This window comes from Lolium perenne, chromosome 4 (genome assembly GCF_019359855.2).
Source record: "Lolium perenne isolate Kyuss_39 chromosome 4, Kyuss_2.0, whole genome shotgun sequence".
Taxonomy (NCBI): Eukaryota; Viridiplantae; Streptophyta; class Magnoliopsida; order Poales; family Poaceae; genus Lolium; species Lolium perenne.
Genome location: NC_067247.2, coordinates 322,069,565 through 322,095,265, shown reverse-complemented (window position 1 = coordinate 322,095,265; position 25,701 = coordinate 322,069,565). Strand labels below are relative to the sequence as shown.

The window sequence follows — 25,701 nt, the reverse complement described above, 5'->3', positions numbered from 1 at the left end:
TAAGCCCGCCGTAGCCCAAGTCAAAAAAACTATGCTCGCATATTGTACTTCAGGATGGCATGAATCACATTTTGCTGTTGGCAGGTCGTATGTTTTGTACTCGCGTGAACAACCTATGCCCTGTTTGGAATGCATGAACTTGAAATCTAGGAATAGGAAAAATTGCAGGAATTCACATGTCATGTATATGCTGGATTTCTATGGGGCGATTACTTATTTCGTACAAGCTATTCTCCCAGGGCCGTTGCTCTTCAAAACTTATTCAATAGAAATTACAGATATTTTATTCACATCTCTTCGAAGATTATTAGTCAAGAAACAATGAATCACTTGAAAATGGAAAAAAATATAACACAATTGTGTTTGAACTTTGAACACCAGTCGATCAGCTTCTGTTCACCACCCTGCAATTCCTCCTGACCTCCCCCATGCTCCCGGTGAGCGGGGCGATGTTGCCCATCTTGACCATCGCCCTGGCGAAGCTCCGGAAGAATTCTTCCTGGCTGCCGGCGAAGCGCCGGACGATGGGCGCGGTGGTGGCCGCGGCGCCGCCCGGAGCCGAGAGCATCACCTGGTCGGAGCGGAGCAGGCCGCGGTTGCGCACGATGTTGGCGTAGTAGCTATTGTCGAAGGCGTCGGGCGTGGCCGGGTCCAAGTTGTTCAGGTGCGTGTTGCCGGTGCCGGCCGACGCCGGGCAGCTCCCTCGCAGGGTGTTGAGGTATGCCCCGTCCAGCGTCGGGTCCGGCTGCCCCGTACCGCTGAAGTTGTCGAGCCTGTCCTGGATGAACCGGCACTGCGCCCGGCCGATGGTGTGCGCGCCTTGGAGGGCGACGAAGTCGGCGTCGCCGAGCCCGACGGCGGCGAACTTCTGCCGGAGGACGTCCAGGTCCTCCGTCGGGGCGGGGAGGTTGTTGGCGCCGTCGAAGCTGGCCGTGGTGCCGTCCCTCCGCCCCAGCGTTACTCTCCAGGAGGGACCTCCTGCCAGGTCGACGGAGACCTCGGCGGCGAGCACAAGGATGTCCGCGCAGGAGACGATGCCCGGGCAGGCGTTCTCCAGGGCGGCCTTGATGTCGTCCAGCACCGGGAAGCCGCGCGCCGAGTTGGTGTTGGGGAGGGCGTTCTTCTCGCTGTTTATGGTCGGGCTGTCGTCGAGCAGCAGCGATCCGTCGCAGCCCTGCACACGTACACAAACCCACACGTTAGTTTCAGCTCAAAGCAATGTATATATCAGGCAAGCATGCACTGTACGTACGTTGACGAAGCAGTCGTGGAACTGGAGGCGGATGAGGCTGGCGAGGATGCGCGGGTCGGCGGCGCGCGCCTGCTGGACGACGCGCCGGACCGTGCCGTAGACGTTCGGGCACGAGTCGTCATAGTACGACGAGCTCAGCTGCTGCTGCGCCCCGGCGCCGTGGAGCGAGGCGGCGAGCAAGGCGCACACGGCCAGCAATGCTGCCGGCACCGGAGAAGGAGGCGCCATAACTTGTTGAATAATTTGCTAGTTCCAAGAACGATTAGTCCGCCCTCGAACCTTTATTAGTCGATAGCGTGCGTATCTCGCTTGCTCGATCGGCGATCGCTAGCTCTGCTCGTGTGCCGTCGACCTGTTTGTGATTTGGTGGAGGGCAACGTCGATCTGGCTCTACTTATAGCTGAGCCGCGCGCGTGAGGTTGACATGGCCCTGGGGTTAAGTTAAATGTTGCTTTCCTGCGACGAGGACGATGATGCGTGGACTCGCTCCTGCAACGCGGAGCTTACTTAGCACCAGGTTTTGATTAGTAGTTTAAGCAGTGTGGTTAGAATAGAGGGTCTTGACTACCGAGACGATGTCAATTCGAGATAGAGGCGGGCGGGAAATGGTCATTACCGTGGTTGTTGAATCATGTGTGCTGATGATGCGATTTACCACCGGGTGCACACACTGATCACTACGGCAGAACAGGGCGTTGCCGTGCAGCCTAAACGCACGGCAAAGGCCCAAATTCGCTCGGCAACGTCTTTGCCGTGCGGCCGTGCACGGCAAAGAATGCACGGCAACGACCCGCCCGGTAAAGAGGTCTTTGCCGTGTGCCGCGGGAAAATCGCACGGCAACGCCTTTGCCGTGCGACCCAGCTTTGCCGGGCGCCTTCGTCGCTTTGCCGTGCAGATTTCTTTGCCGTGCGGCTGAAATGGTTGCCGTGCGATTTTCTTTGCCGTGCGCTCCGCCTCCAACCCGCACGGTACAGGGTGGGCTTTGCCGTGTGCTTCACCAACACCCCACACGGCAAAGAAACAGACCAGTACACAGGGCGCAGCGCCGTGCACAGCTGGAGGCTCTTTGCCGTGTGTGTGTGCACGGCAAAGAAGGCCTTTGCTGTGTGCATATGCACGGCAAAGATGCTGAAAAAATTTCAGAATTTCCCTGCTTCCCCATTAATCCCTGCATATGCAATTCACAAATACCAATAATCATCCAGATACACATATAACACAATATATAGAGTATTTGCATCATCAACAACAAAGTTCATACACGAGTAGTCCAACAAAGTCCATACAATAGTTCCAAGTCGCATAATTAGTTCATACAAGCAACATCAACAACAAAGTCTCCAACATAGAATGTTCCAAGTCGCACAACAAGTTCATACACAAGCAACATCAACCTTCGCCACTTCCTTGTCCTTCTCCACTTCCTTGTCCTTCTCCACCTCCTTGTCCTCCTACAAGTTCATAGATGCATAAGTGGCATGGAATGACTAAAATTGACATGTAAGAACTAGAATTGACATGGAAGAACTAGAATTGACATGGAATGGCTAAAATTGACATGTAAGAACTAGAATTGACATGGAAGAACTTGAATTGACATGGAATGGCTAAAATTGACATGTAAGAACTAGAATTGACATGGAAGAACTAGAATTGACATGGAATGGCTAAAATTGAACATAATCGCTAGAATTGACATGAAATGGCTAAAATTCAACATAATGGCTAAGAATGACATGGAATGGCTAAAATTAACATGGAATAGCTAAAATTGAACATAATGGCTAAAATTGACATGGTTGAATGGCTAAAATTCACAAGTGACATGGTATGGAAGAATTAGAAGTGTAGGAGAACTTACCTAGAAACTGCTGCAGGCTCCGGATGATGCCCGTATTGTTGACGGTCAAGCCAGGTGTCAGCGGGCTCTGACTTGGCGCTTGCTGGAGGAGCGCCATCACAGCCGGATCAGGCGCGGGGATCTGCAATATCCAAAGTTCGGTTAGACAACAAACAAGATTGAGACGGAGATATTAAGTTAACCACTTACAAAATGGGGGAATATAGGAGGACACGACGTGCTAGGAGCACTACTCCCCGGTGGGGAAGTCAGCACGGCCTGGTTCATGAACATCTGCTGCTGTTGTTGCATCTGCTGCAACATCTGCTGCTGCATCTGCATGCTCTCCCTAAGCTGCTGCTGCATCTGCATCTTCTCCTCTTGGTTCCTCCGTTCCCTTTCTTCCATCTCCGCCTACGTTGTGTTGCCGCGATGTCAGTAACATTGCAATGGAAAACATGTAATGAAGCGTAGAGGATCTGTCGTTGCCTAATCGACGGTACCTCGGAGGAGGGATCCTCACGAGGGGGAGAAGAAGTAGGGGCCATAGGGCGGAGTGCACACGGGACGGTGGTACGCGATTTACCCAGCTTCGGAACACCTGCACGATGACAGGGCCTACTGCTGCTTGTCTGGAATTATCTGGGCGCTTTCGCGTTGTTACAATGAGTTGTGGTTGTCTCGCTTCTAGCTCGAGATCTCCCCTCAGGGCTCCCGGGATCCGGCTTATATAGGCGCACGGATCTAGGGTTTACATGGAGAGTCCTAGCCGGATTACAGGTTGCCTAACTACGGTACAATGTCTTGCCATGTACGTCAAGGATCCGCCTTCCATCTACGTCGTACTGGATCCGGGTTCCTTATGGGCCTCCACGGATCTGACTCCTGGCATAGACCTCTTCGGATCCGGGTACCTCTGTAGGTCGGTTCGGATCCGGGTACCTCTGTAAGGCGGTTCGGATCCGGCTACCTTCCTAGGGCGGTTAGGATCCGGCTACCTTCCTAGGGCGGTTAGGATCCGGGTACCTCTGTAGGGCGGTTCGGATCCGGCTACCTTCGTAGGGCGGTTCGGATCCGGCTACCTTCGTAGGGCGGTTCGGATCCGGCTCCTTGTTCCTGGGTTGGACATCTTCCATCTTGATCAACAACAACTGGGATGTCCGGTGGGCCGTATGCTATCACCACCATCTGTGGGCCACCCGGGCTTGCCGGAATCGGACCATGTCGATGGTATACCTATGAAGTATATCCACAACAGTAGCCCCCGGAGTTCTCCAAGATTCACCGTTCTTCCATCCAGCTCAGCTTGCGCATGTATCTTCATCCTTTGGCTGGACTGAATAATAGAGAATCTTGAAGGACTCCAAACTTCATATCTCCAACCAAGTATTGGTCGGAAACTTCATGATCCAATGGTCAGATTCTTCGAAGACACCATCCAACGTAATCTTCGATATGGATCCGACTAGCCAAATGTAGGTTCGGATCTGACTAGCCAAAATATAGGTGTGGATCCGACTACCCAAAAATATAGGTGCGGATCCGACTAACAAAAAATTAGGTGCGGATCCGGCTACCGAAAATTGAGGTGCGGATCCGACTACCAAAAATTAGGTGCGGATCCGGCTACCAAAAAATTAGGTGCGGATCCGGCTACCGAAAATTGAGGTGCGGATTCGACTACCAAAAATTAGGTGCGGATCCGGCTACCAAAAAATTAGGTGCGGATCCGGCTACCAAAAAATTAAGGTGCGGATCCGACTACCAAAAATTAGGTGCGGATCCGGCTACCCAAAAATTAGGTGCGGATCCGCCTACCAAAAAATTAGGTGCGGATCCGACTAGTTAGCCAGATTTTCGTCATCTTTGAAATTTTTCTTGACATAACCATATGTATGTAGCCCCCGAGCGTTGAGTCGGCTTGCTCCAAGGAGACTCGATGCTCAGAAACTTATCCCCCAAGCGTCAAGGTGGAAATTTTTCGGTTAGTTGCTCCAAAGAGAACTTCATCGATGTAGCCCCCGAGCGCCAAGGTGAATTTACTTGAAAATCCGGCTTGGAGCTCTTAGAGTAGCTTTATCTTTATATGTGACCAAGGAATAGTGTAAATCCCAAGCATCTAGGCGGAAATTTCCAGCACTAATACTCGAAACGAAACACACTTTTCACTTAAGATCAAAATTGCAGCCCCCGAGGGTTGGTTCCGGCTAAGCATAGCGGAATCAAGACTCAAGTTGCTTTTCCAGCTGTGCATGCTACGGATCCGCCTAACCTTATCTCATATGGATCCGGCTAGCTTCCCCTGGGCTTCTCGCGATTGCTAGGTCTGCTTAAAAACACCTTAGTTCGAGGACTGTTGAAGGTCCAAGCATCATGTACCTGATATATAAACACAAAAACACATTTGTATTAAATTGTTTCTTTGACCATGTTCAACAAACAAATGTAAGGCGGAACAAAAACGGCCTTTGAACAAATGTTTTGAAGCTGAAACTATGCAGCAGTTGAACAACATAAAACTGTCAAGGCGAAAACAACTCGACTATCTTGAACAGTTAATGCAATTTATATGTTTTAAGCAAGATCTAGTTTATCCGTTCTTCTGGTTTATATGCTTGACTTTTCGCGAGACGGCAAACTTTAAACACAGAACATCTGCTGAGGCGATAGCGCTTAATAGCGAAACAATCAAGAACCTCAGAAACAGAGGCCGGTTTTAAGTACCGAAATGTCACTACTAAGGAATCCACATATAAACAACAGAAAACGTGTAGGCCAGAAAACTCAAGCTAACGCCCGAAGGCGGAAATTTTGTAGCGTACTGGAGCCTTAATTAGGCGGCAAAAACAGTACAAAGTTTTTCACGAGCGCGAGGCAAATCCTGGGAAAGATATGACCAACAGTGAAAGCGGTAAAAGACTCAGGACATGAGTGAACCAATCTTAATCTCATGATCATTAAATATTAAATATAAATAAAGACTTAGCTGTTTTTAGTGGACTCAACGTCGGTCGTGGCGGAGACATCAACCGTAGGGGAAGGCGAAGTAGACCATGATGACATGAATCCGTTAGTGACGGATCCGGAGTAATACACGACGGTGTACAAAAACCGAGGTGGAGAAACCGGACAGAGCAATGGTGTAGGCCGTTGCGGCGGATGCGACCAAGGTAGCAGATTTTCTGCCTAAACCAGGCGAGCCGCAATATGTTGGAATCTGAAAGGTCCGCAATGGCAGCAACAATTATTTCCGCCTGATGCTTAATCGCGACAAGCGGCACATGCAATATTTCCGCCTGATGCTTAATCGCGACGAGCGGCGCTGCCGCTGTCTCTTCCGACAACACGACGCGTGCAACATCTAGGCAGGTCCCAGCTAGCAGCTTCCTTGATCTTTGCGCCACGTGAGGGAGTAACAAATGATACTCTCCACTATGCTTGGTTATTTTTTACGATCGCTCGATGCAGACTTCTTGTGGCTCATGCTTCCGCCTGGCAGTGGTCGGATCTGTCTTGTCCGCTGCTGATCCCATAGACCCGGTAGTTCAGTTTTGCCTACCACAAACGGTGTACGCTTTGAAATCGTGTTGCAAGATGGTCACTGATTCCACCAGCATGACCGTGATTATACAATCTGATCCTGCTGTATAGTTGTAAACTCGTATGTACGCACAAATGACATTGGATCCGCGATTTACTTCTCACGGGCGGTGGAACTGAATCAAAGATCCGGGCCAACTCGGCCACGCAATTAGATCGATACGGCGGAAGAAAATTCCTAACTTCAAAAATTTAGGTGCGGATCCGACTTCCAAAATTTAGGTATGAATCCGGCTACCAAAATATAGGTGCGGATCCGACTACAAAAAACGTAGGCGTGGATCCGGCAACCAAAAATATAGGTGCGGATCCGACTACCAAAAACGTAGGCGCGGATCCGGCAACCAAAAATATAGGTGCGGATTCGACTACCAAAAACGTAGGCGCGGATCCGGCAACCAAAAATATAGGTGCGGATCCGACTACCAAAAACGTAGGCGCGGATCCGGCAACCAAAAATAGGTATGGATCCGGCTACCAAAATATAGGTGCGGATCCGACTACCAAAACCAGAATTTGAAATTTCTAGGTCTAAGGCGGATTCTTCCGTGGAAAGCTCCAGCGACTCGGATCGGATCTTTGCAGTTGCGTCCTGCTCGGCGGCGGTCGTAGCTACATTACTTACCAGTGTGTTTCCGTCGAAATCAACGGTCTCGCAGATGAAGATGTGGAACTCGCCCGGTTCCGGCCTCCAGACGCCGCTGGGCCCCACGGTGGGCGCCAACTGTCGTTGCCTAATCGACGGTACCTCGGAGGAGGGATCCTCACGAGGGGGAGAAGAAGTAGGGGCCATAGGGCGGAGTGCACACGGGACGGTGGTACGCGATTTACCCAGCTTCGGAATACCTGCACGATGACAGGGCCTACTGCTACTTGTCTGGAATTATCTGGGCGCTTTCGCGTTGTTACAATGAGTTGTGGTTGTCTCGCTTCTAGCTCGAGATCTCCCCTCAGGGCTCCCGGGATCCGGCTTATATAGGCGCACGGATCTAGGGTTTACATGGAGAGTCCTAGCCGGATTACAGGTTGCCTAACTACGGTACAATGTCTTGCCGTGTACGTCAAGGATCCGCCTTCCATCTACGTCGTACTGGATCCGGGTTCCTTATGGGCCTCCACGGATCTGACTCCTGGCATAGACCTCTTCGGATCCGGGTACCTCTGTAGGTCGGTTCGGATCCGGGTACCTCTGTAAGGCGGTTCGGATCCGGCTACCTTCCTAGGGCGGTTAGGATCCGGCTACCTTCCTAGGGCGGTTAGGATCCGGGTACCTCTGTAGGGCGGTTCGGATCCGGCTACCTTCGTAGGGCGGTTCGGATCCGGCTACCTTCGTAGGGCGGTTCGGATCCGGCTCCTTGTTCCTGGGTTGGACATCTTCCATCTTGATCAACAACAACTGGGCTGTCCGGTGGGCCGTATGCTATCACCACCATCTGTGGGCCACCCGGGCTTGCCGGAATCGGACCATGTCGATGGTATACCTATGAAGTATATCCACAACAGGATCGACGAAGAACTTACCCGTAACTTCTCAACAGCTAGGTCCGAAGCCCGTGGGCGGGTCTCTACCCGAGGCTGCTCGCTCGTACGCCCACGACGGATCTGGCGTAGAGATGGAATGGTCTTTGGGTCGACTAACCCGTCAGCAATCCATAGGCGGCCACCCTTCTTGCCTTGTCCCGCAAGCACCGCAACCTCAACGTCAAAGTCTTCGGTGGTTGGGTCGGCGTCTTCGCCGTGCTTGGCCTTGAACTTCGAGCGGTACGCGCCACACTGGGCCTCCGCTAGCCCGTTGACCAACACGGACCCCGTTTCAGGATGCGGCTCCCTCCTGGTCTTGGACTTTTGGAAAAGGCCAAATAAGTTTGGTGTCACGCCTGTCTTCACTTCCTGCAAAAGAGTACATGCAAGTAAGTGAAGAGGGACACCCTTGCGGGGCTAACAATAACATGAAACGAAAGAATGAAGAAATCATTTGCTCACCTCTTGCTGCAAGGTAAGGGCCAAGTTCTTGCTGCCCAGGACATGTGATCCACCTCCCATCTCTAAACGCTTCTGCTTGCCCTCCTCGTGCTTCCGGGCGTACTCGGGGGATGTCCACCATATGACCATCGCAAGAAAGCACGCCTTGTCTTCCCTGACGTACTGAGGAGGGTTCTACATACACAAGATAGACCCATTATTAGAACATAAAGTACATGAAAATGCGGAAATAAATAACACATCGATGCTAATACCTGCAGGTACTGCCACGGTGCCATGAGCCATGTTTGCGAATAACTAAATGGTTAGCACTTACTTGAGCTACGGCTTCACTTCCACCATGGTGTTCAAGACATATGAGTGGATCAACTCCCGCTCATGTAAATTCGTTGTGTACGGCTTCGAGCCACTTGACTTGCCGCCAAGCCCTATGAAGATGCTAAGCTTGGGTACATCTTCATTGTTGGCGGCATTGTAACGGAGGACCGGGTTGTGCTTTGTGGGAATGTTGGGATCATAGTGCTTAGTGGTGAGGTTTGCCACCTCCACGTTCAGGACTGCCTCGGCTATGGATGCTTCGATCTTGCATTTATTGCCAGTCGTCTGACGAAGCTTTTGTGTTTCTCTCTCGGGACCAAACTGCCAACGACCCGAATTCGGCCCCCCATTTAGGCATTGCTCCCATGTGTGACATTCCTCTCTTTCAGGCGATAACACTTGGAAGATTCCTCGACTTGTAGGCTGAAGTGTCCCGCTGCGGGTATACCGGTGGCTATAATGTGCCAAAGTGTGCCAAACCTAGCTTTCCATGTGTATATGGCCTAATCAAAACCAAACCTATCAAAAAGTATGTTGGTGGAACCTCGCGCGGTGAAATCTAGGGGGGTAGACCCCCCGAAGCACGCAGACCGCCGTTTTCGGGAGAGAACGACCGCCGGAGCACCGGAATGCCACCAAAACTTGCATGTGGACCTAGGATATGTGTGAAAGTGTGGTGGAAGGTGTTATTCACCAAATGGTGCAAGGCATTGCTCCCATGTGTGACATTCCTCTCTTTCAGGCTATACCACTTGGAAGATTCCTCGACTTGTAGGCTGAAGTGTCCCGCTGCGGGTATACCGGTGTCTACAATGTGCCGAAGTGTGCCAAACCTAGCTTTCCATGTGTATATGGCCTAATCAAAACTAAACCTATCAAAAAGTATGTTCGTGGAACCTCGCGCGGTGAAATCTAGGGGGGTAGACCCCCCGAGGCACGCAGACCGCCGTTTTCGGGGGGGGGGGGGGATGACCCCCGGAGCACCGGAATGCCACCAAAACTTGCAAGCGGACCTAGGATATGTGTAAAAGTGTGTTGGAATGTGTGATTCACCAAATGGTGCAAGGCTGTGTGGCATTCCTCTCTTTCAGGCGATAGCACTTGGAAGATCCCCCCGAACGCGGTTTGTTTACTCCGAAACCCTGATATGTTGGAGGGGGAGTAAGGACTTAGAGTACTTGTCGTATTGCAAAAATATGGTATAAACATTGCATTAATCAAGATGTGGTACTTGTCATATTTCAAGAATAAAATGTAAGCATTAAAATAAGTACAATATAGAAAGAAAAAGGAGAAAATACCACAAGGCACACGGCAAAGGAAAATGTGCACGGCAAAGCAGCCTTTGCCGTGCGATTGTGCACAGCGCACGGCAAAGCAGCCTTTGCCGTGCGGCTGGGGCTTGCGCACGGCAAAGGACCTCTCACGGCAACGCCTTGTTCTCTTTGCCGTGCGTTTTTACATTGCCGTGCGCTTTGCTGAGGCTTTGCCGTGCGCTTTATCTTTGCCGTGTGCCGTAGGTCCTCTTTGCCGTGCGTTGCTCGTTGCCGTGCGTTTTTTGTTTACGTTGCACGACAAAGTATTCTTTGCCGTGTGCGAGCACACGGCAAAAGGTGGTTGCACGGCAACGAGCATTTTTCCCGTAGTGGATAGAAAACATGTCTTCTCTAATGATTCGGAAGGGCTGTTAGTCCCGGTTGGCCATTCGGAACTGCCAGACCGCTCTTGCTGGTGGAGCTGCCAGAGGGTTTAGGGTTCTAGCTCATGTATTTTGTGTTTTCCATTTTCATTCAATTCTTTTTCATCACATATCCTACGGTAATACATATATACTACACAAGTTGATGAATATATATCACATATTTTCTCTTACGACCACACACATAAGATCAACTACGGGATATTGTATTTTTGTTGGGGGGGACCTTGTGTCATGGAAAAGCAAGAAGCAATATGTGGTATCTAAATCGGCATTCGATGCGGAGTACATGACTATGTCATTAATCCTTAACGACCTGTTGTGGGTAAGAAATCTTGTGTTAGAATTGAAGGTGCCAAGAACAGGCCATCTGAAGGTGTGGTGAGATAAATAATCGGCTATCAACATAGCTAACAACTCAGTCCAGCACAATAGAACCATTTCTTTATTAAAGAAATGTTACGTACATAAGGGTACCATATAATTAAATCATGCAAGTGTTTTCTTTGTTGATCAACTAGTGTAGATCTAATGACGGGTACTGATTATCTATTTAAATAATGTACTGGTATTGTGAGTATTTACCTTCTCCCTTGAGGAGGACGAACCCGTCGATGTTGACGTGGTGACGGCGGCTGATCGGTGAGGGAGTGGTGGCGGCGGAGCTTCCCATCGGCACTGTGCAAAACCTAGGTCGGTAGGTGTGTCGGTGGGGCAAGTAGTACTCCAGTCAACCTCGTGATATGTGCCACAGATCCCCACCATTTTATATAGCACATGCGATATAGCACATGCGACATGGGCCCACCAACCAGCGAACGGTTGGGCGCCCCCGATCAGGGTGCTATCAAAGGGCACGTCGAGCCGTTGGGCTCGCATGTGGTGGAGATCAACCTAACATTCTCCCCTTTGATCTCAACTTTACTTTTAACTTTTAACTTTCATTTTATTTGTTTCATTTTGGATCAGTTCATAGGGCATGTTTCATCGTCACAGCTCTATTACCGATAGAATCAGACAACCACATTACACTTCTCTGTTTTGAAACAAATTCTTTTTCTTTTGGGCCTCTTATGATCCAGGATAAGTAAGACTTTTCCTTAAACCCATGCCGGCTACGTGTTCCTTGAACACGCTGGGTGGTAAGCCTTTCGTTAGCGGACCCACAAGCATATCTTTTATCCTTATATGGTCGAGACTTATAGTTTGATCCTGGACCTTGTGTTTCACAACATAATACTTAACCTCAATCGGTTTCGTAGTTGTACTCGACTTGTTGTTGTGAGCATAAAATACTGCAAAATATTGCAAGCTCATTGTCGCAGTACATTTTTAGTGGTTTGTTAATACAATCTACCACTTTCAAGTCGTGTATAAATTTCTTTAACCATAATGTCTGCCCCGTGGCTTCATAACATGCTATAAATTCTGCATACATCGTGGATGATGCAACTATTGTCTGTTTGGAGCTTCTTCACGAAATTGCTCCCCCTGGAAGAGTGAATACATATCCAGATGTGGATTTTCTATCATCTTTATTTCCCACAAAATCTGCATCTGAATACCCTCTTATTTCTAGGGAATCAGATCTTCTGTATGATAGCATGTAGTTCTTTGTGCCTTTCACATAACGCAGTACTTTCTTTACCATTTTCCAGTGTTCAAAACCTGGATTTTCTTGATATCTACCGAGTACTCCGGTGATAAAAGCTAAGTCAGGGCGAGTGCACACTTGTGCATATTGTAGGCTTGCATTGGCCGAAGCATATGGAACCGCTTTCATTTGATCGAGCTCGTATTGATTTTGGGGACTTTCATGTTTCCAAAAACTGTCGCCCTTGACTTTAGGGACAGGTGTGGCACTGCACTTATTCATATTATACTTACTTAGAATATTTTCTAAATAAGCCTTTTGCGATAGTCCTAATACTCCATTTTTCCTATCTCGGTGAATTTCTATGTCCAAAACATATGATGCTTCACCAAGATCTTTCATATAAAAATTTGAGGACAAGAACTTATTTGTCTCTTGCAGTAGACTAACATCACTGCTGGCAAGCAGAATGTCATCCACATACAAGATTAGGAAAATATATTTCCCACTTTTAAACTTTGCATAAATGCAGTTTCCTTAATATTTTCTTTAAATTCAAATCTCTTAATTGTCTCATTCAACTTTAGATACCACATGCTTGCTTTAATCCATAAATGGATTTCTTTAGGTGGCATCCCATTTCTTCCTTGCCTTTCATGATAAAACCCTTGGGTTGTTTCATGTAGATACTTTCTTCTAAATCCCCATTTAGAAATGCCGTCTTTACATCCATTTGATGCAACTCTAAATCAAAATGTGCAACTAGTGCCATTATGATTCTGAAGGAATCCTTACATGAGACTGGAGAAAAAGTCTCATTGTAATCTATCCCTTTTCTTTCTGTAAATCCTTTTGCCACAAGTCGTGCTTTATACTTTTCAATATTTCTATTGGAGTCATATTTTATTTTTAGACCCATTTGCAGCCCACTGTTTTGGCTCCTTAAGGAATATTCTCTAAGTCCCAAACATTGTTGGCACTCATCGATCTCATTTCGTCTTCCATGACCTCCACCCACTTTGATAAATCTGGGCTTCTCATGGCTTCTTCATATGAAGTGGGATCATCTTCCATATGAACTGTTTCTGTGTTGTAAAATTTGTAATCAGTCGAAATGACTGATTTTCTAGCTCTTGTAGACCTTCTAGGGACCTCATTCTGTGGAGCATTCTGTTCCTCAACTTGTGGCACAGCTTCTGGAGGTGGCTGTTGTTGCTCCCTTTCATGCTCAATAAATGGTTCATTCGGCTCCTGATGGACATGTTCCGAATTTTCACTCATCGTTGTCATGGGTGGAGTCACAACGGGCGCTTGCACCACAATCGCTGGGATTATCGGTGCAGGTGCACATGATAGCGCAAAAAATGGCTCCTGAGTCATCGGATTAGGTGCATGCACCCTCTTCTCCTCAAGATCAATTTTCCGATCTACCATGCTCTCCCTCATCATTTCGTCCTCTAAGAAGACAGTGTGTCTCGTTTCCACAAACTTTGTGTATTTATCTGGACAGTAGAAATGATAACCTTTTGACTTTTCAGGATAGCCAATAAAATGGCAGCTGACTATTTTGGTATCTAACTTTGCGATATTTGGATTAAGTACTTTGGCCTCAGCAGGGCTCCCCCACACTTTCAGGTGGTTTAGAGACGTCACTCTCCCTGTGCATAGCTCATACGGTGTTTTGGGCACTGATTTGCTTGGTACTCTGTTTAGAATGTGAATAACGTTTTTAACGCCTCAATCCAGAGTCCCAATGGTAGGGTGGAATAGCTCATCATACTGCGTACCATATCCATAAGGGTACGGTTACGCCTTTCAGCTACCCCATTCTGCTGAGGTTCGCCCGACATCGAGTACTGGGCGACTATTCCGGTCTCCTCTAAGAACCTTGCAAAAGGTCCAGGGACTTGGCCATATGGAGTATGTCGACCGTAGTACTTCCCTCCACGATCAGATTTGACTATATTTATTCTTTTATCATGCTGATTTTCAACTTCAGCTTTGAATATTTTGAATTTATCCAACTCTTATGTTGTTTCTTTTATTGGATAAATATAACCATATCGGGAGTAATCATCCGTGAATGTTATGAACGAATCATATCCATCCACACTTTTCATAGGAAATGGTCCACATATATCGGTGTGAATTATTTCTAGTGTTGTGGTGCATCGGTTTGCACCCTTTTTAATTTGCTTCACAAATTTTCCTTTAATGCAATCGATGCACTGTTCTATGTCTGAGAATTCTAATGGAGGAAGAATATCATTTTTAACAAGTCTTTCTATTCCCCCCTAGAAATATGGCCTAAGCAATAGTGCCATAATTTCGATGATTCATCAGTTCTTTTTATTTTCTTTTGTTCTTTTTCCAACATGGATACCTTTTCATTCACATTACACACAGACAACACTTTTTTTAATGCAAAAGCTCATCATGGAGTAAAGCAACCCCCACATAAGCATTATTACACCATATGGCACATTTGTCTTGTCCTTCCTGTCCATGTGTACTTTTCTGTCACAAGTTGCTTCAGCAGCTGGGTAGCATATATCTTTGAAGAACCAGTGAACTCGCTCTTTATTCTTTCAAGATACTTCTCGACGGAAGCACACTCTGCAATTGAGTGATATGTCTCCGACGTATCGATAATTTCTTGTGTTCCATGCCACATTATTGATGATATCTACATGTTTTATGCACACTTTATGTCATATTCGTGCATTTTCTGGAACTAACCTATTAACAAGATGCCGAAGTGCCAGTTGCTGTTTTCTGCTGTTTTTGGTTTCAGAAATCCTAGTAACGAAATATTCTCGGAATTGGACGAAATCAACGCCCAGGGTCCTATTTTTCCACGAAGCTTCCAGAAGACCGAAGAGGAGACGAAGTGGGGCCATGATACGTCTCCGACGTATCGATAATTTCTTATGTTCCATGCCACATTATTGATGTTATCTACATGTTTTATGCACACTTTATGTCATATTCGTGCATTTTCTGGAACTAACCTATTAACAAGATGCCGAAGTGCCGATTCTTTGTTTCTGCTGTTTTTGGTTTCAGAAATCCTAGTAAGGAAATATTCTCGGAATTGGACGAAATCAAAGCCCAGGGGCCTATTTTCTCACGAAGCTTCCAGAAGTCCGAAGGAGAGACGAAGAGGGGCCACGGAGGGGCCACACCCTAGGGCGGCGCGGCCCCCCCCTTGGCCGCGCGGCCCTGTGGTGTGGGGCCCCCGTGCCGCCTCTTGACCTGCCCTTCCGCCTACAAATAGCCTCCGTGACGAAACCCCCAGTACCGAGAACCACGATTCGGAAAACCTTCCAGAGATGCCGCCGCCGCCGATCCCATCTCGGGGGATCCAGGAGATCGCCTCCGGCACCCTGCCGGAGAGGGGAATCATCTCCCGGAGGACTCTACGCCGCCATGGTCGCCTCCGGTGTGATGTGTGAGTAGTCTACCCCTGGACTATGGGTCCATAGCAGTAGCTAGATGGTTGTCTTCTCCCCATTGTGCTATCATTGTCGGATCTTGTGAGCTGCCTAACATGATCAAGATCATCTATCTGTAATTCTATATGTTGCGTTTGTTGGGATCCGATGAATAGAGAATACTTGTTATGTTGATTATCAAAGTTATGCTATGTGTTGTTTATGATCTTGCATGCTCTCCGTTACTAGTAGATGCTCTGGCCAAGTAGATGCTTGTAACTCCAAGAGGGAGTATTTATGCTCGATAGTGGGTTCATGCCTGCATTGACACCAGGGCAAGGGACAGCAAGTTCTCCGGGTGTGTTGTGCTGTTGCCACTAGGGATAAAACATTGATGCTATGTCTAAGGATGTAGTTGTTGATTACATTACGCACCATACTTAATGCAATTGTCTGTTGCTTTGCAACTTAATACTGGAAGGGGTTCGGATGATAACCTGAAGGTGGACTTTTTAGGCATAGATGCAGTTGGATGGCGGTCTATGTACTTTGTCGTAATGCCCAATTAAATCTCACTATACTCATCATGATATGTATGTGCATGGTCATGCTCTCTTTATTTGTCAATTGCCCAACTGTAATTTCTTCACCCAACATGCTTTGTTCGTCTTATGGGAGAGACACCTCTAGTGAAGCTGTGGACCCCGGTCCAATTCTCTTTCTTGAAATACAATCTCTTGCCATCTTGTTCTCCTTTTTTCTGCAAACAATCATCTTCCACACAATACGGTTAATCCTTTGTTACAGCAAGCCGGTGAGATTGACAACCTCACTGTTTCGTTGGGGCAAAGTACTTTGGTTGTGTTGTGCAGGTTCCACGTTGGCGCCGGAATCTCTGGTGTTGCGCCGCACTACATCCCGCCGCCATCAACCTTCAACGTGCTTCTTGGCTCCTCCTGGTTCGATAAACCTTGGTTTCTTTCTGAGGGAAAACTTGCTGCTGTGCGCATCATACCTTCCTCTTGGGGTTGCCCAACGAACGTGTGAAATACACGCCATCAAGCATATTTTATGGCGCCGTTGCAGTGAGATCAAGACACGCTGCAAGGGGAGTCTCCACTTCTCAATCTCTTTACTTTGTTTTTGTCTTGCTTAGTTTTATTTACTACTTTGTTTGCTGCACTAAATCAAAATACAAAAAATTAGTTGCTAGTTTTACTTTACTTGCTATCTTGTTTGCTATATCAAAAACACAAAAAAAATTAGTTTACTTGCATTTACTTTATCTAGTTTGCTTTATTTACTGTTGCTAAAATGGCCAACGCTGAAAACACTAAGTTGTGTGACTTCACAACCACAAATAATAATGATTTCTTATGCACACCTATTGCTCCACCTGCTACTACAGCAGAATTCTTTGAAATTAAACCTGCTTTACTGAATCTTGTTATGCGAGAGCAATTTTCTGGTGTTAGTTCTGATGATGCTGCTGCCCATCTTAATAATTTTGTTGAACTATGTGAAATGCAAAAATATAAAGATGTAGATGGTGATATTATTAAACTAAAATTGTTCCCTTTCTCATTAAGAGGAAGAGCTAAAGATTGGTTGCTATCTCTTGCCTAAGAATAGTATCGATTCATGGACTAAATGCAAGGATGCTTTTATTGGTAGATATTATCCCCCTGCTAAAATTATATCTTTGAGGAGTAGCATAATGAATTTTAAACAATTAGATACTGAACATGTTGCTCAAGCTTGGGAAAGAATGAAATCTCTGGTTAAAAATTGCCCAACCCATGGACTGACTACTTGGATGATCATCCAAACCTTCTATGCAGGACTAAATTTTTCTTCATGGAATTTATTGGATTCAGCTGCTGGAGGTACCTTTATGTCCATCACTCTTGGTGAAGCAACAAAGCTTCTTGATAATATGATGATCAACTACTCTGAATGGCACACGGAAAGAGCTCCACAAGGTAAGAAGGTAAATTCTGTCGAAGAAACCTCTTCCTTGAGTGATAAGATTGATGCTATTATGTCTATGCTTGTGAATGATAGGACTAATATTGATCCTAATAATGTTCCGTTAGCTTCATTGGTTGCACAAGAAGAACATGTTGATGTAAACTTCATTAAAAATAATAATTTCAACAACAATGCTTACCGGAACAATTCTAGTAACAACTATAGGCCATATCCTTATAATAATGGCAACGGCTATGGTAATTCTTATGGGAATTCTTACAACAATAATAGGAGTTCACCCCCTGGACTTGAAGCCATGCTTAAGGAATTTATTAGTACACAAACTGCTTTTAACAAATCTGTTGAAGAAAAGCTTGGGAAAATTGATATACTTGCTTCTAAAGTCGATAGTCTTGCTGCTGATGTTGATCTTTTGAAATCGAAAGTTATGACTAATGAGAATCATCATAATAAAATTACTACTACAGCAAATGCCATTCAAGTTAGAATTAATGAGAATATAAGATTAATGGCTGAACTGCGTGCTAGGTGGGATAGAGAAGAAAATGAAAAACTAGCTAAAGAGAAGAATATAGCTAAAGTTTGGACTATTACCACCACTAGTAATGCTAATGCTACATATGTTGCTGCACCTCCTACTCATACTAATAAAAGAATTGGTGTTAGCAATGTTTCCACCTCGAATGCAAAGCGCGAAAAACTGCCTGAAACTGCTAAAACTGCTGAAACTGCCTGTGATAAAGCTGCTGAAATTTTTTCCAACATTGGGGATGATGATCCCATTGCTTTAGATTATAATGGTTTGAATTTTGATGATTGCCACATCTCTGAAGTTATAAAGTTCTTGCAAAAACTTGCTAAAAGTCCTAATGCTAGTGCTATAAATTTGGCTTTCACGCATCATATTACAAATGCTCTCATAAAAGCTAGAGAAGAGAAACTAGAGCGTAAAGCCTCTATTCCTAAAAAGTTAGAGGATGGTTGGGAGCCCATCATTAAGATGAAGATTAAAAATTTTGATTGTAATGCTTTATGTGATCTTGGTGCAAGTATCTCTGTTATGCCTAAGAAAATTTATAATATGCTTGACTTGCCACCGCTGAAAAATTGTTATTTGGATGTTAATCTTGCTGATCATTCTACAAAGAAACCTTTGGGTAAAGTTGATAATGTTCACATTACCATTAACAATAACCTGGTTCCCGTTGATTTTGTTGTCTTGGATATTGAATACAATGCATCTTGCCCCATTATATTGGGAAGACCTTTTCTTCGAACTGTTGGTGCTATCATTGATATGAAGGAAGGTAATATAAAATATCAATTTCCTCTCAAGAAAGGTATGGAACACTTCCCTAGAAAGAGAATGAAGGTACCTTTTGATTCTATTATGAGAACAAATTATGATGTTGACACTTCATCTCTCGATAATACTTGATACACACTTTCTGCGCCTAGCTGAAAGGCGTTAAAGAAAAGCGCTTATGGGAGACAACCCATGTTTTTACCTACAGTACTTTGTTTTTATTTTGTGTCTTGGAAGTTGTTTACTACTGTAGCAACCTCTCCTTATCTTAGTTTTGTGTTTTGTTGTGCCAAGTTAAGCCGTTGATAGAAAAGTAAGTACTAGATTTGGATTACTGCACAGTTCCAGATTTCTTTGCTGTCACGAATCTGGGTCCCTGTAGGTAACTCAGAAAATTAAGCCAATTTACGTGCATGATCCTCAGATATGTACGCAACTTTCATTCAATTTGAGCATTTTCATTTGAGCAAGTCTGGTGCCATTTTAAAATTCGTCAATACGAACTGTTCTGTTTTGACAGATTCTGCCTTTTATTTCGCATTGCCTCTTTCGCTAAGTTGGATGAATTTCTTTGATCCACTAATGTCCAGTAGCATTATGCAATGTCCAGAAGTGTTAAGAATGATTGTGTCACCTCTGAATATGTCAATTTATAATGTGCACTAACCCTCTAATGAGTTGTTTCGAGTTTGGTGTGGAGGAAGTTTTCAAGGATCAAGAGAGGAGTATGATGCAACATGATCAAGGAGAGTGAAAGCTCTAAGCTTGGGGATGCACCCGGTGGTTCACCCCTGCATATATCAAGAAGACTCAAGCGTCTAAGCTTGGGGATGCCCAAGGCATCCCCTTCTTCATCGACAACATTATCGGGTTCCTCCTGAAACTATATTTTTATTCCATCACATCTTATGTGCTTTTTCTTGGAGCGTCGGTTTGTTTTTGTTTTTTGTTTTGTTTGAATAAAATGGATCCTAGCATTCATTGTGTGGGAGAGAGACACGCTCCGCTGTAGCATATGGACAAGTATGTCCTTAGGCTTTACTCATAATACTCATGGCAAAGTTTCTTCTTCGTTAAATTGTTGTATGGTTGGAAACGGGAAATGTTGCATGTGGTAGTGTATAATAAAATACTTGTAGAACATTGAGCTTTGATAACTTGATTCTTTGCAAATGTTTTGAGATATTTAGATGGTAAGGCTTGCTGGATAAATGAGTTAAAATTAGTAGTGGATTGTTGTCTTTAAGCTTGTGCCGTACTACAAACTCTATTTAAATAGTTGAAGGCGTAGTTGGACTTGATAGTTTTCCATGTCTGAGAGTTCATCGTAATAACTAAGTTGTGCTGAAGGTCGAGGGAGCTAGCGGGGTACTTGTGCCACCGTGAACGGCCCTCCTTGGAGTAAATTTTAATCATGCTCTTAATGATGAACCTGCTAGTTGTTTGCAATAAGCTTGTGAGTTCTTTTTGACTAATGTTAAGCTACGGTTTTTGGCACTTCCACCATCCAAATTTGCTAGCCTCTTCGGTACTGTGCATTGCCTTTTGCTCACATTGAGAATTGTGCATACTTCGCCGGTACATCCAAACTCGTGGGAGAACTTTCTCTTGTTCTCCTACACATAAGCCCATACATCTCCTCAAAACAACCACCATACCTACCTACCACAGCATTTCCATAGCTGTTCCGAGATATATTGCCATGCAACATCCATTTTTACATTACATGCCATGTTGTCATTTATTATTTATATATTGCTTTGCATGATCATATACAGCTGATGTGTGGTTTACCCATGTTACGCTAGATCAATGCACATCTGCTACACTGGCAGAGGCATACGATTTCATACATCATGTTTCATTCATTATGAGTTATTTGTACCAAAAAGTGTGTTGTCATATTAGGATGTTGCCCCTAAAAATGGAAAGAGCCGTGGAGGCCATCAAAAAGAAAAGAAAAAGAGAAGAAAGAAAAAAATGAAAAGAAAGAAAAAAAGAAAAAGAAAAAAAGAAAAAAAGAGAATAAAGAAAAAGGGGGCAGCATTACTATCTTTTATCCACACTTGTGCTCATGTTTTAGCACCAGCATTATTCATAGTCATCATTTGTGCTCATGTTCAGCACCTACATTCATATGAGAGAGTTTTCATGTTTTACTAGTATAACTATGTGGGGAATTTACACTATAGAACTTGGGTTGTATATTCCAATGATGAGCCTCCTCAAAAGTGCTCTAGGTCTTCGTGAGCAACCAAGTTGGATGCACCCCCACTAGTTCCATTGGAGAGCTTTCATACACATATAGCTCTATGTGCATCCGTTGCATGGCAATCACTACTCCTTGCATAGCTTCGATCATAAGGTTTCCTCTTGTCTAATGGTCATTTACAGCTTTGCAAGCCTTTCTTCCATTTGGCCTTCCAAACCCCCATTAACGTTCTTTATGCCATAACATCCTGGTGCTAATACCAAATGCTTGCGCTCACCGGTTGAGTAGACTTCGAAACAGTTGATTCATGATGTTCATGTTTATGTTTACTTGACTGAATCCTTCTTATGTTGTGAAAATTTACTTGATGCTTGGAATGAAGGATAGAACTTCTATGCTGAATACTTAATACATCTTTAATGAACTTTGTACGGTTGCATGTCTTTAAAGCAATAGTTCATGAAAACTTTTAGCTTGTCTAACTCTTGCATTATCATCTCTTATGTCAATATAGATACTTGCTTTGAATGATTTGATCTCAGCTCATATGCTTTACAAATAGTATGATCAAGATTATGATGGCATGTCACTCCAGAAATTATCTGTGTTATCGTTTTACCTGCTCGGGACGAGCAGAACTAAGCTTGGGGATGCTGATACGTCTCCGACGTATCGATAATTTCTTATGTTCCATGCCACATTATTGATGTTATCTACATGTTTTATGCACACTTTATGTCATATTCGTGCATTTTACGGAACTAACCTATTAACAAGATGCCGAAGTGCCGATTCTTTGTTTTCTGCTGTTTTTGGTTTCAGAAATCCTAGTAAGGAAATATTCTCGGAATTGGACGAAATCAAAGCCCAGGGGCCTATTTTCTCACGAAGCTTCCAGAAGTCCGAAGGAGAGACGAAGAGGGGCCACGGAGGGGCCACACCCTAGGGCGGCGCGGCCCTCCCCTTGGCCGCGCGGCCCTGTGGTGTGGGGCCCCCGTGCCGCCTCTTGACCTGCCCTTCCGCCTACAAATAGCCTCCGTGACGAAACCCCCAGTACCGAGAACCACGATACGGAAAACCTTCCAGAGACGCCGCCGCCGCCGATCCCATCTCGGGGGATCCAGGAGATCGCCTCCGGCACCCTGCCGGAGAGGGGAATCATCTCCCGGAGGACTCTACGCCTCCGGTGTGATGTGTGAGTAGTCTACCCCTGGACTATGGGTCCATAGCAGTAGCTAGATGGTTGTCTTCTCCCCATTGTGCTATCATTGTCGGATCTTGTGAGCTGCCTAACATGATCAAGATCATCTATCTGTAATTCTATATGTTGCGTTTGTTGGGATCCGATGAATAGAGAATACTTGTTATGTTGATTATCAAAGTTATGCTATGTGTTGTTTATGATCTTGCATGCTCTCCGTTACTAGTAGATGCTCTGGCCAAGTAGATGCTTGTAACTCCAAGAGGGAGTATTTATGCTCGATAGTGGGTTCATGCCTGCATTGACACAGGACGATGTGAGAAAGTTCTAAGGTTGTGTTGTGCTGTTGCCACTAGGGATAAAACATTGATGCTATGTCTAAGGATGTAGTTGTTGATTACATTACGCACCATACTTAATGCAATTGTCTGTTGCTTTGCAACTTAATACTAGAAGGGGTTCGGATGATAACCTGAAGGTGGACTTTTTAGGCATAGATGCAGTTGGATGGCGGTCTATGTACTTTGTCGTAATGCCCAATTAAATCTCACTATACTCATCATGATATGTATGTGCATGGTCATGCTCTCTTTATTTGTCAATTGCCCAACTGTAATTTGTTCACCCAACATGCTGTTCGTCTTATGGGAGAGACACCTCTAGTGAACTGTGGACCCCGGTCCAATTCTCTTTACTGAAATACAATCTCTTGCAATCTTTGTTCTACTGTTTTCTGCAAACAATCATCTTCCACACAATACGGTTAATCCTTTGTTACAGCAAGCCGGTGAGATTGACAACCTCACTGTTTCGTTGGGGCAAAGTACTTTGGTTGTGTTGTGCAGGTTCCACGTTGGCGCCGGAATCTCTGGTGTTGCGCCGCACTACATCCCGCCGCCATCAACCTTCAACGTGCTTCTTGGCTCCTCCTGGTTCGATAAACCTTGGTTTCTTTCTGAGGGAAAACTTGCTGCTGTGCGCATCATACCTTCCTCTTGGGGTTGCCCAACGAACGTGTGAAATACACGCCATCAGGCCACGAGGTGGCCAGACTATAGGGCAGCGCGGCCCAAGCCCTGGCCGCGCCGACCTATAGTGTGGGCCCCTCGTGTGGCCCCCTGACCTACCCTTCCGCCTACAAATAGCCTTCGTCGCGAAACCCCCAGTACCGAGAGCCACGATACGGAAAACCTTACTGAGACGCCGCCGCCGCCAATCCCATCTCGGGGGATTCTGGAGATCTCCTCCGGCACCCTGCCGGAGAGGGGATTCATCTCCCGGAGGACTCTTCACCGCCATGGTCGCCTCCGGAGTGATGAGTGAGTAGTTCACCCCTGGACTATGGGTCCATAGCAGTAGCTAGATGGTTGTCTTCTCCTCATTGTGCTTCATTGTTGGATCTTGTGAGCTACCTAACATGATCAAGATCATCTATCTGTAATACTATATGTTGTGTTTGTCGGGATCCGATGGATAGAGAATATTACGTTATGTTAATTATCAAGTTATTACCTATGTGTTGTTTATGATCTTGCATGCTCTCCGTTATTAGTAGAGGCTCTGGCCAAGTTTTTGCTCTTAACTCCAAGAGGGAGTATTTATGCTCGATAGTGGGTTCATGCCTCCATTGAATCTGGGACAATGACAGAAAGTTCTAAGGTTGTGGATGTGCTGTTGCCACTAGGGATAAAACATTGATGCTATGTCTAAGGATGTAGTTATTGATTACATTACGCACCATACTTAATGCAATTGTCTGTTGTTTTGCAACTTAATACTGGAAGGGGTTCGGATGATAACCTGAAGGTGGACTTTTTAGGCATAGATGCATGCTGGATAGCGGTCTATGTACTTTGTCGTAATGCCCAATTAAATCTCACTATATTTATCATGACATGTATGTGCATTGTTATGCTCTCTCTATTTGTCAATTGCCCGACTGTAATTTGTTCACCCAACATGCTTTTATCTTATGGGAGAGACACCTCTAGTGAACTGTGGACCCCGGTCCTATTCTTTACATCGCATATAATCTACTGCAATACTTGTTTTACTGTTTTCTGCAAACAATCATCTTCCACACAATACGGTTAATCCTTTGTTACAGCAAGCCGGTGAGATTGACAACCTCACTGTTTCGTTGGGGCAAAGTACTTTGGTTGTGTTGTGCAGGTTCCACGTTGGCGCCGGAATCCCTGGTGTTGCGCCGCACTACATCCCGCCGCCATCAACCTTCAACGTGCTTCTTGGCTCCTCCTGGTTCGATAAACCTTGGTTTCTTTCTGAGGGAAAACTTGCTGCTGTGCGCATCATACCTTCCTCTTGGGGTTCCCAACGAACGTGTGAGTTACACTCCATCAAGCTCTTTTTCCGGCGCCGTTGCCGGGGAGATCAAGACACGCTGCAAGGGGAGTCTCCACTTCCCAATCTCTTTACTTTGTTTTTGTCTTGCTTTATTTTATTTACTACTTTGTTTGCTGCATTATATCAAAACACAAAAAAATTAGTTGCTAGCTTTACTTTATTTACTGTCTTGCTTTCTATATCTAAAACACAAAAAAAATAGTTACTTGCATTTACTTTACTTGATTCATCATGTTTCGTTTTAATTTTACCACGAAAAACATACCGGTAGGACGCGGGTCTATAGTTGGGAGAAATAATATAGAAGAATTTTTCAATCATGTTAGTACCGTTGAAGATTTTGAAGATAGACACTTGGTAGAACTTGCTCCTACTTATGAAATTGCTGCTGCTTCTTTAGTTCACATGTTGGAAACTAAATTTGTTAATCTCAATCCTATAATCCAACACATGTTTCTCACACTTGGTGATATGGAAGAAGGGGAAAAGAAAGATTTTGTTTTAGAAACCCTTCTTAAAGAATTTGGTGGTATAGCAAGAGAAGCTAGAAAGGTCTTTATCAAATATAAGATGCTTGGTTCTTGCACCAACTTTGTTAGTCTCCTTGAAAAGATGGATATGGATAGAATAAAGTACACTAATAATATTAATGATGGTGGGGAGATCAAAGCGCCGATACCATGTAAGCTCCTAGCGATAAATGAAGCGCTAGAAAATAACTATGCTTGGCTTGTTCCTGAAAATTTGTTTGATGAGAGTAGCAAGCTTAAGACTAATAAAAAGGGAGCCTCTGAAACTTACATAGATAAGATAACATGCATTGTTGAGGTAACTCCCAACACCCCTGGTAAGGATGAAGATTCACCATCTCTCGATAATACTTGATTTACACTTTCTGCGCCTAG

General features: G+C 45.3%; 1 protein-coding gene across 1 annotated transcript; it reads right to left on the bottom strand.

Annotated features, from left to right (window-relative positions):
* Positions 1-216: 216 nt before the first annotated feature.
* LOC127349065 (peroxidase A2) lies at positions 217-1,605 on the bottom strand. The gene is made up of 2 exons (XM_051374866.2): positions 1,253-1,605; positions 217-1,174 (listed from the first exon to the last, which is right to left on the bottom strand). Exons 1-2 carry the CDS (start codon positions 1,478-1,480, stop codon positions 386-388), a joined length of 1,017 nt encoding a protein of 338 aa, XP_051230826.1. The 5' UTR covers positions 1,481-1,605; the 3' UTR covers positions 217-385.
* Positions 1,606-25,701: the final 24,096 nt, after the last annotated feature.

Coding starts and splice junctions, on each gene's coding strand:
- LOC127349065 (XM_051374866.2), bottom strand. CDS start 1,480: ATGGCGCCTCCTTCTCCGGTGCCGGCAGCATTGCTGGCCGTGTGCGCC. Junction 1,175..1,252: donor TCCACGACTGCTTCGTCAAC/GTACGTACAGTG, acceptor GTACGTGTGCAG/GGCTGCGACGGATCGCTGCT.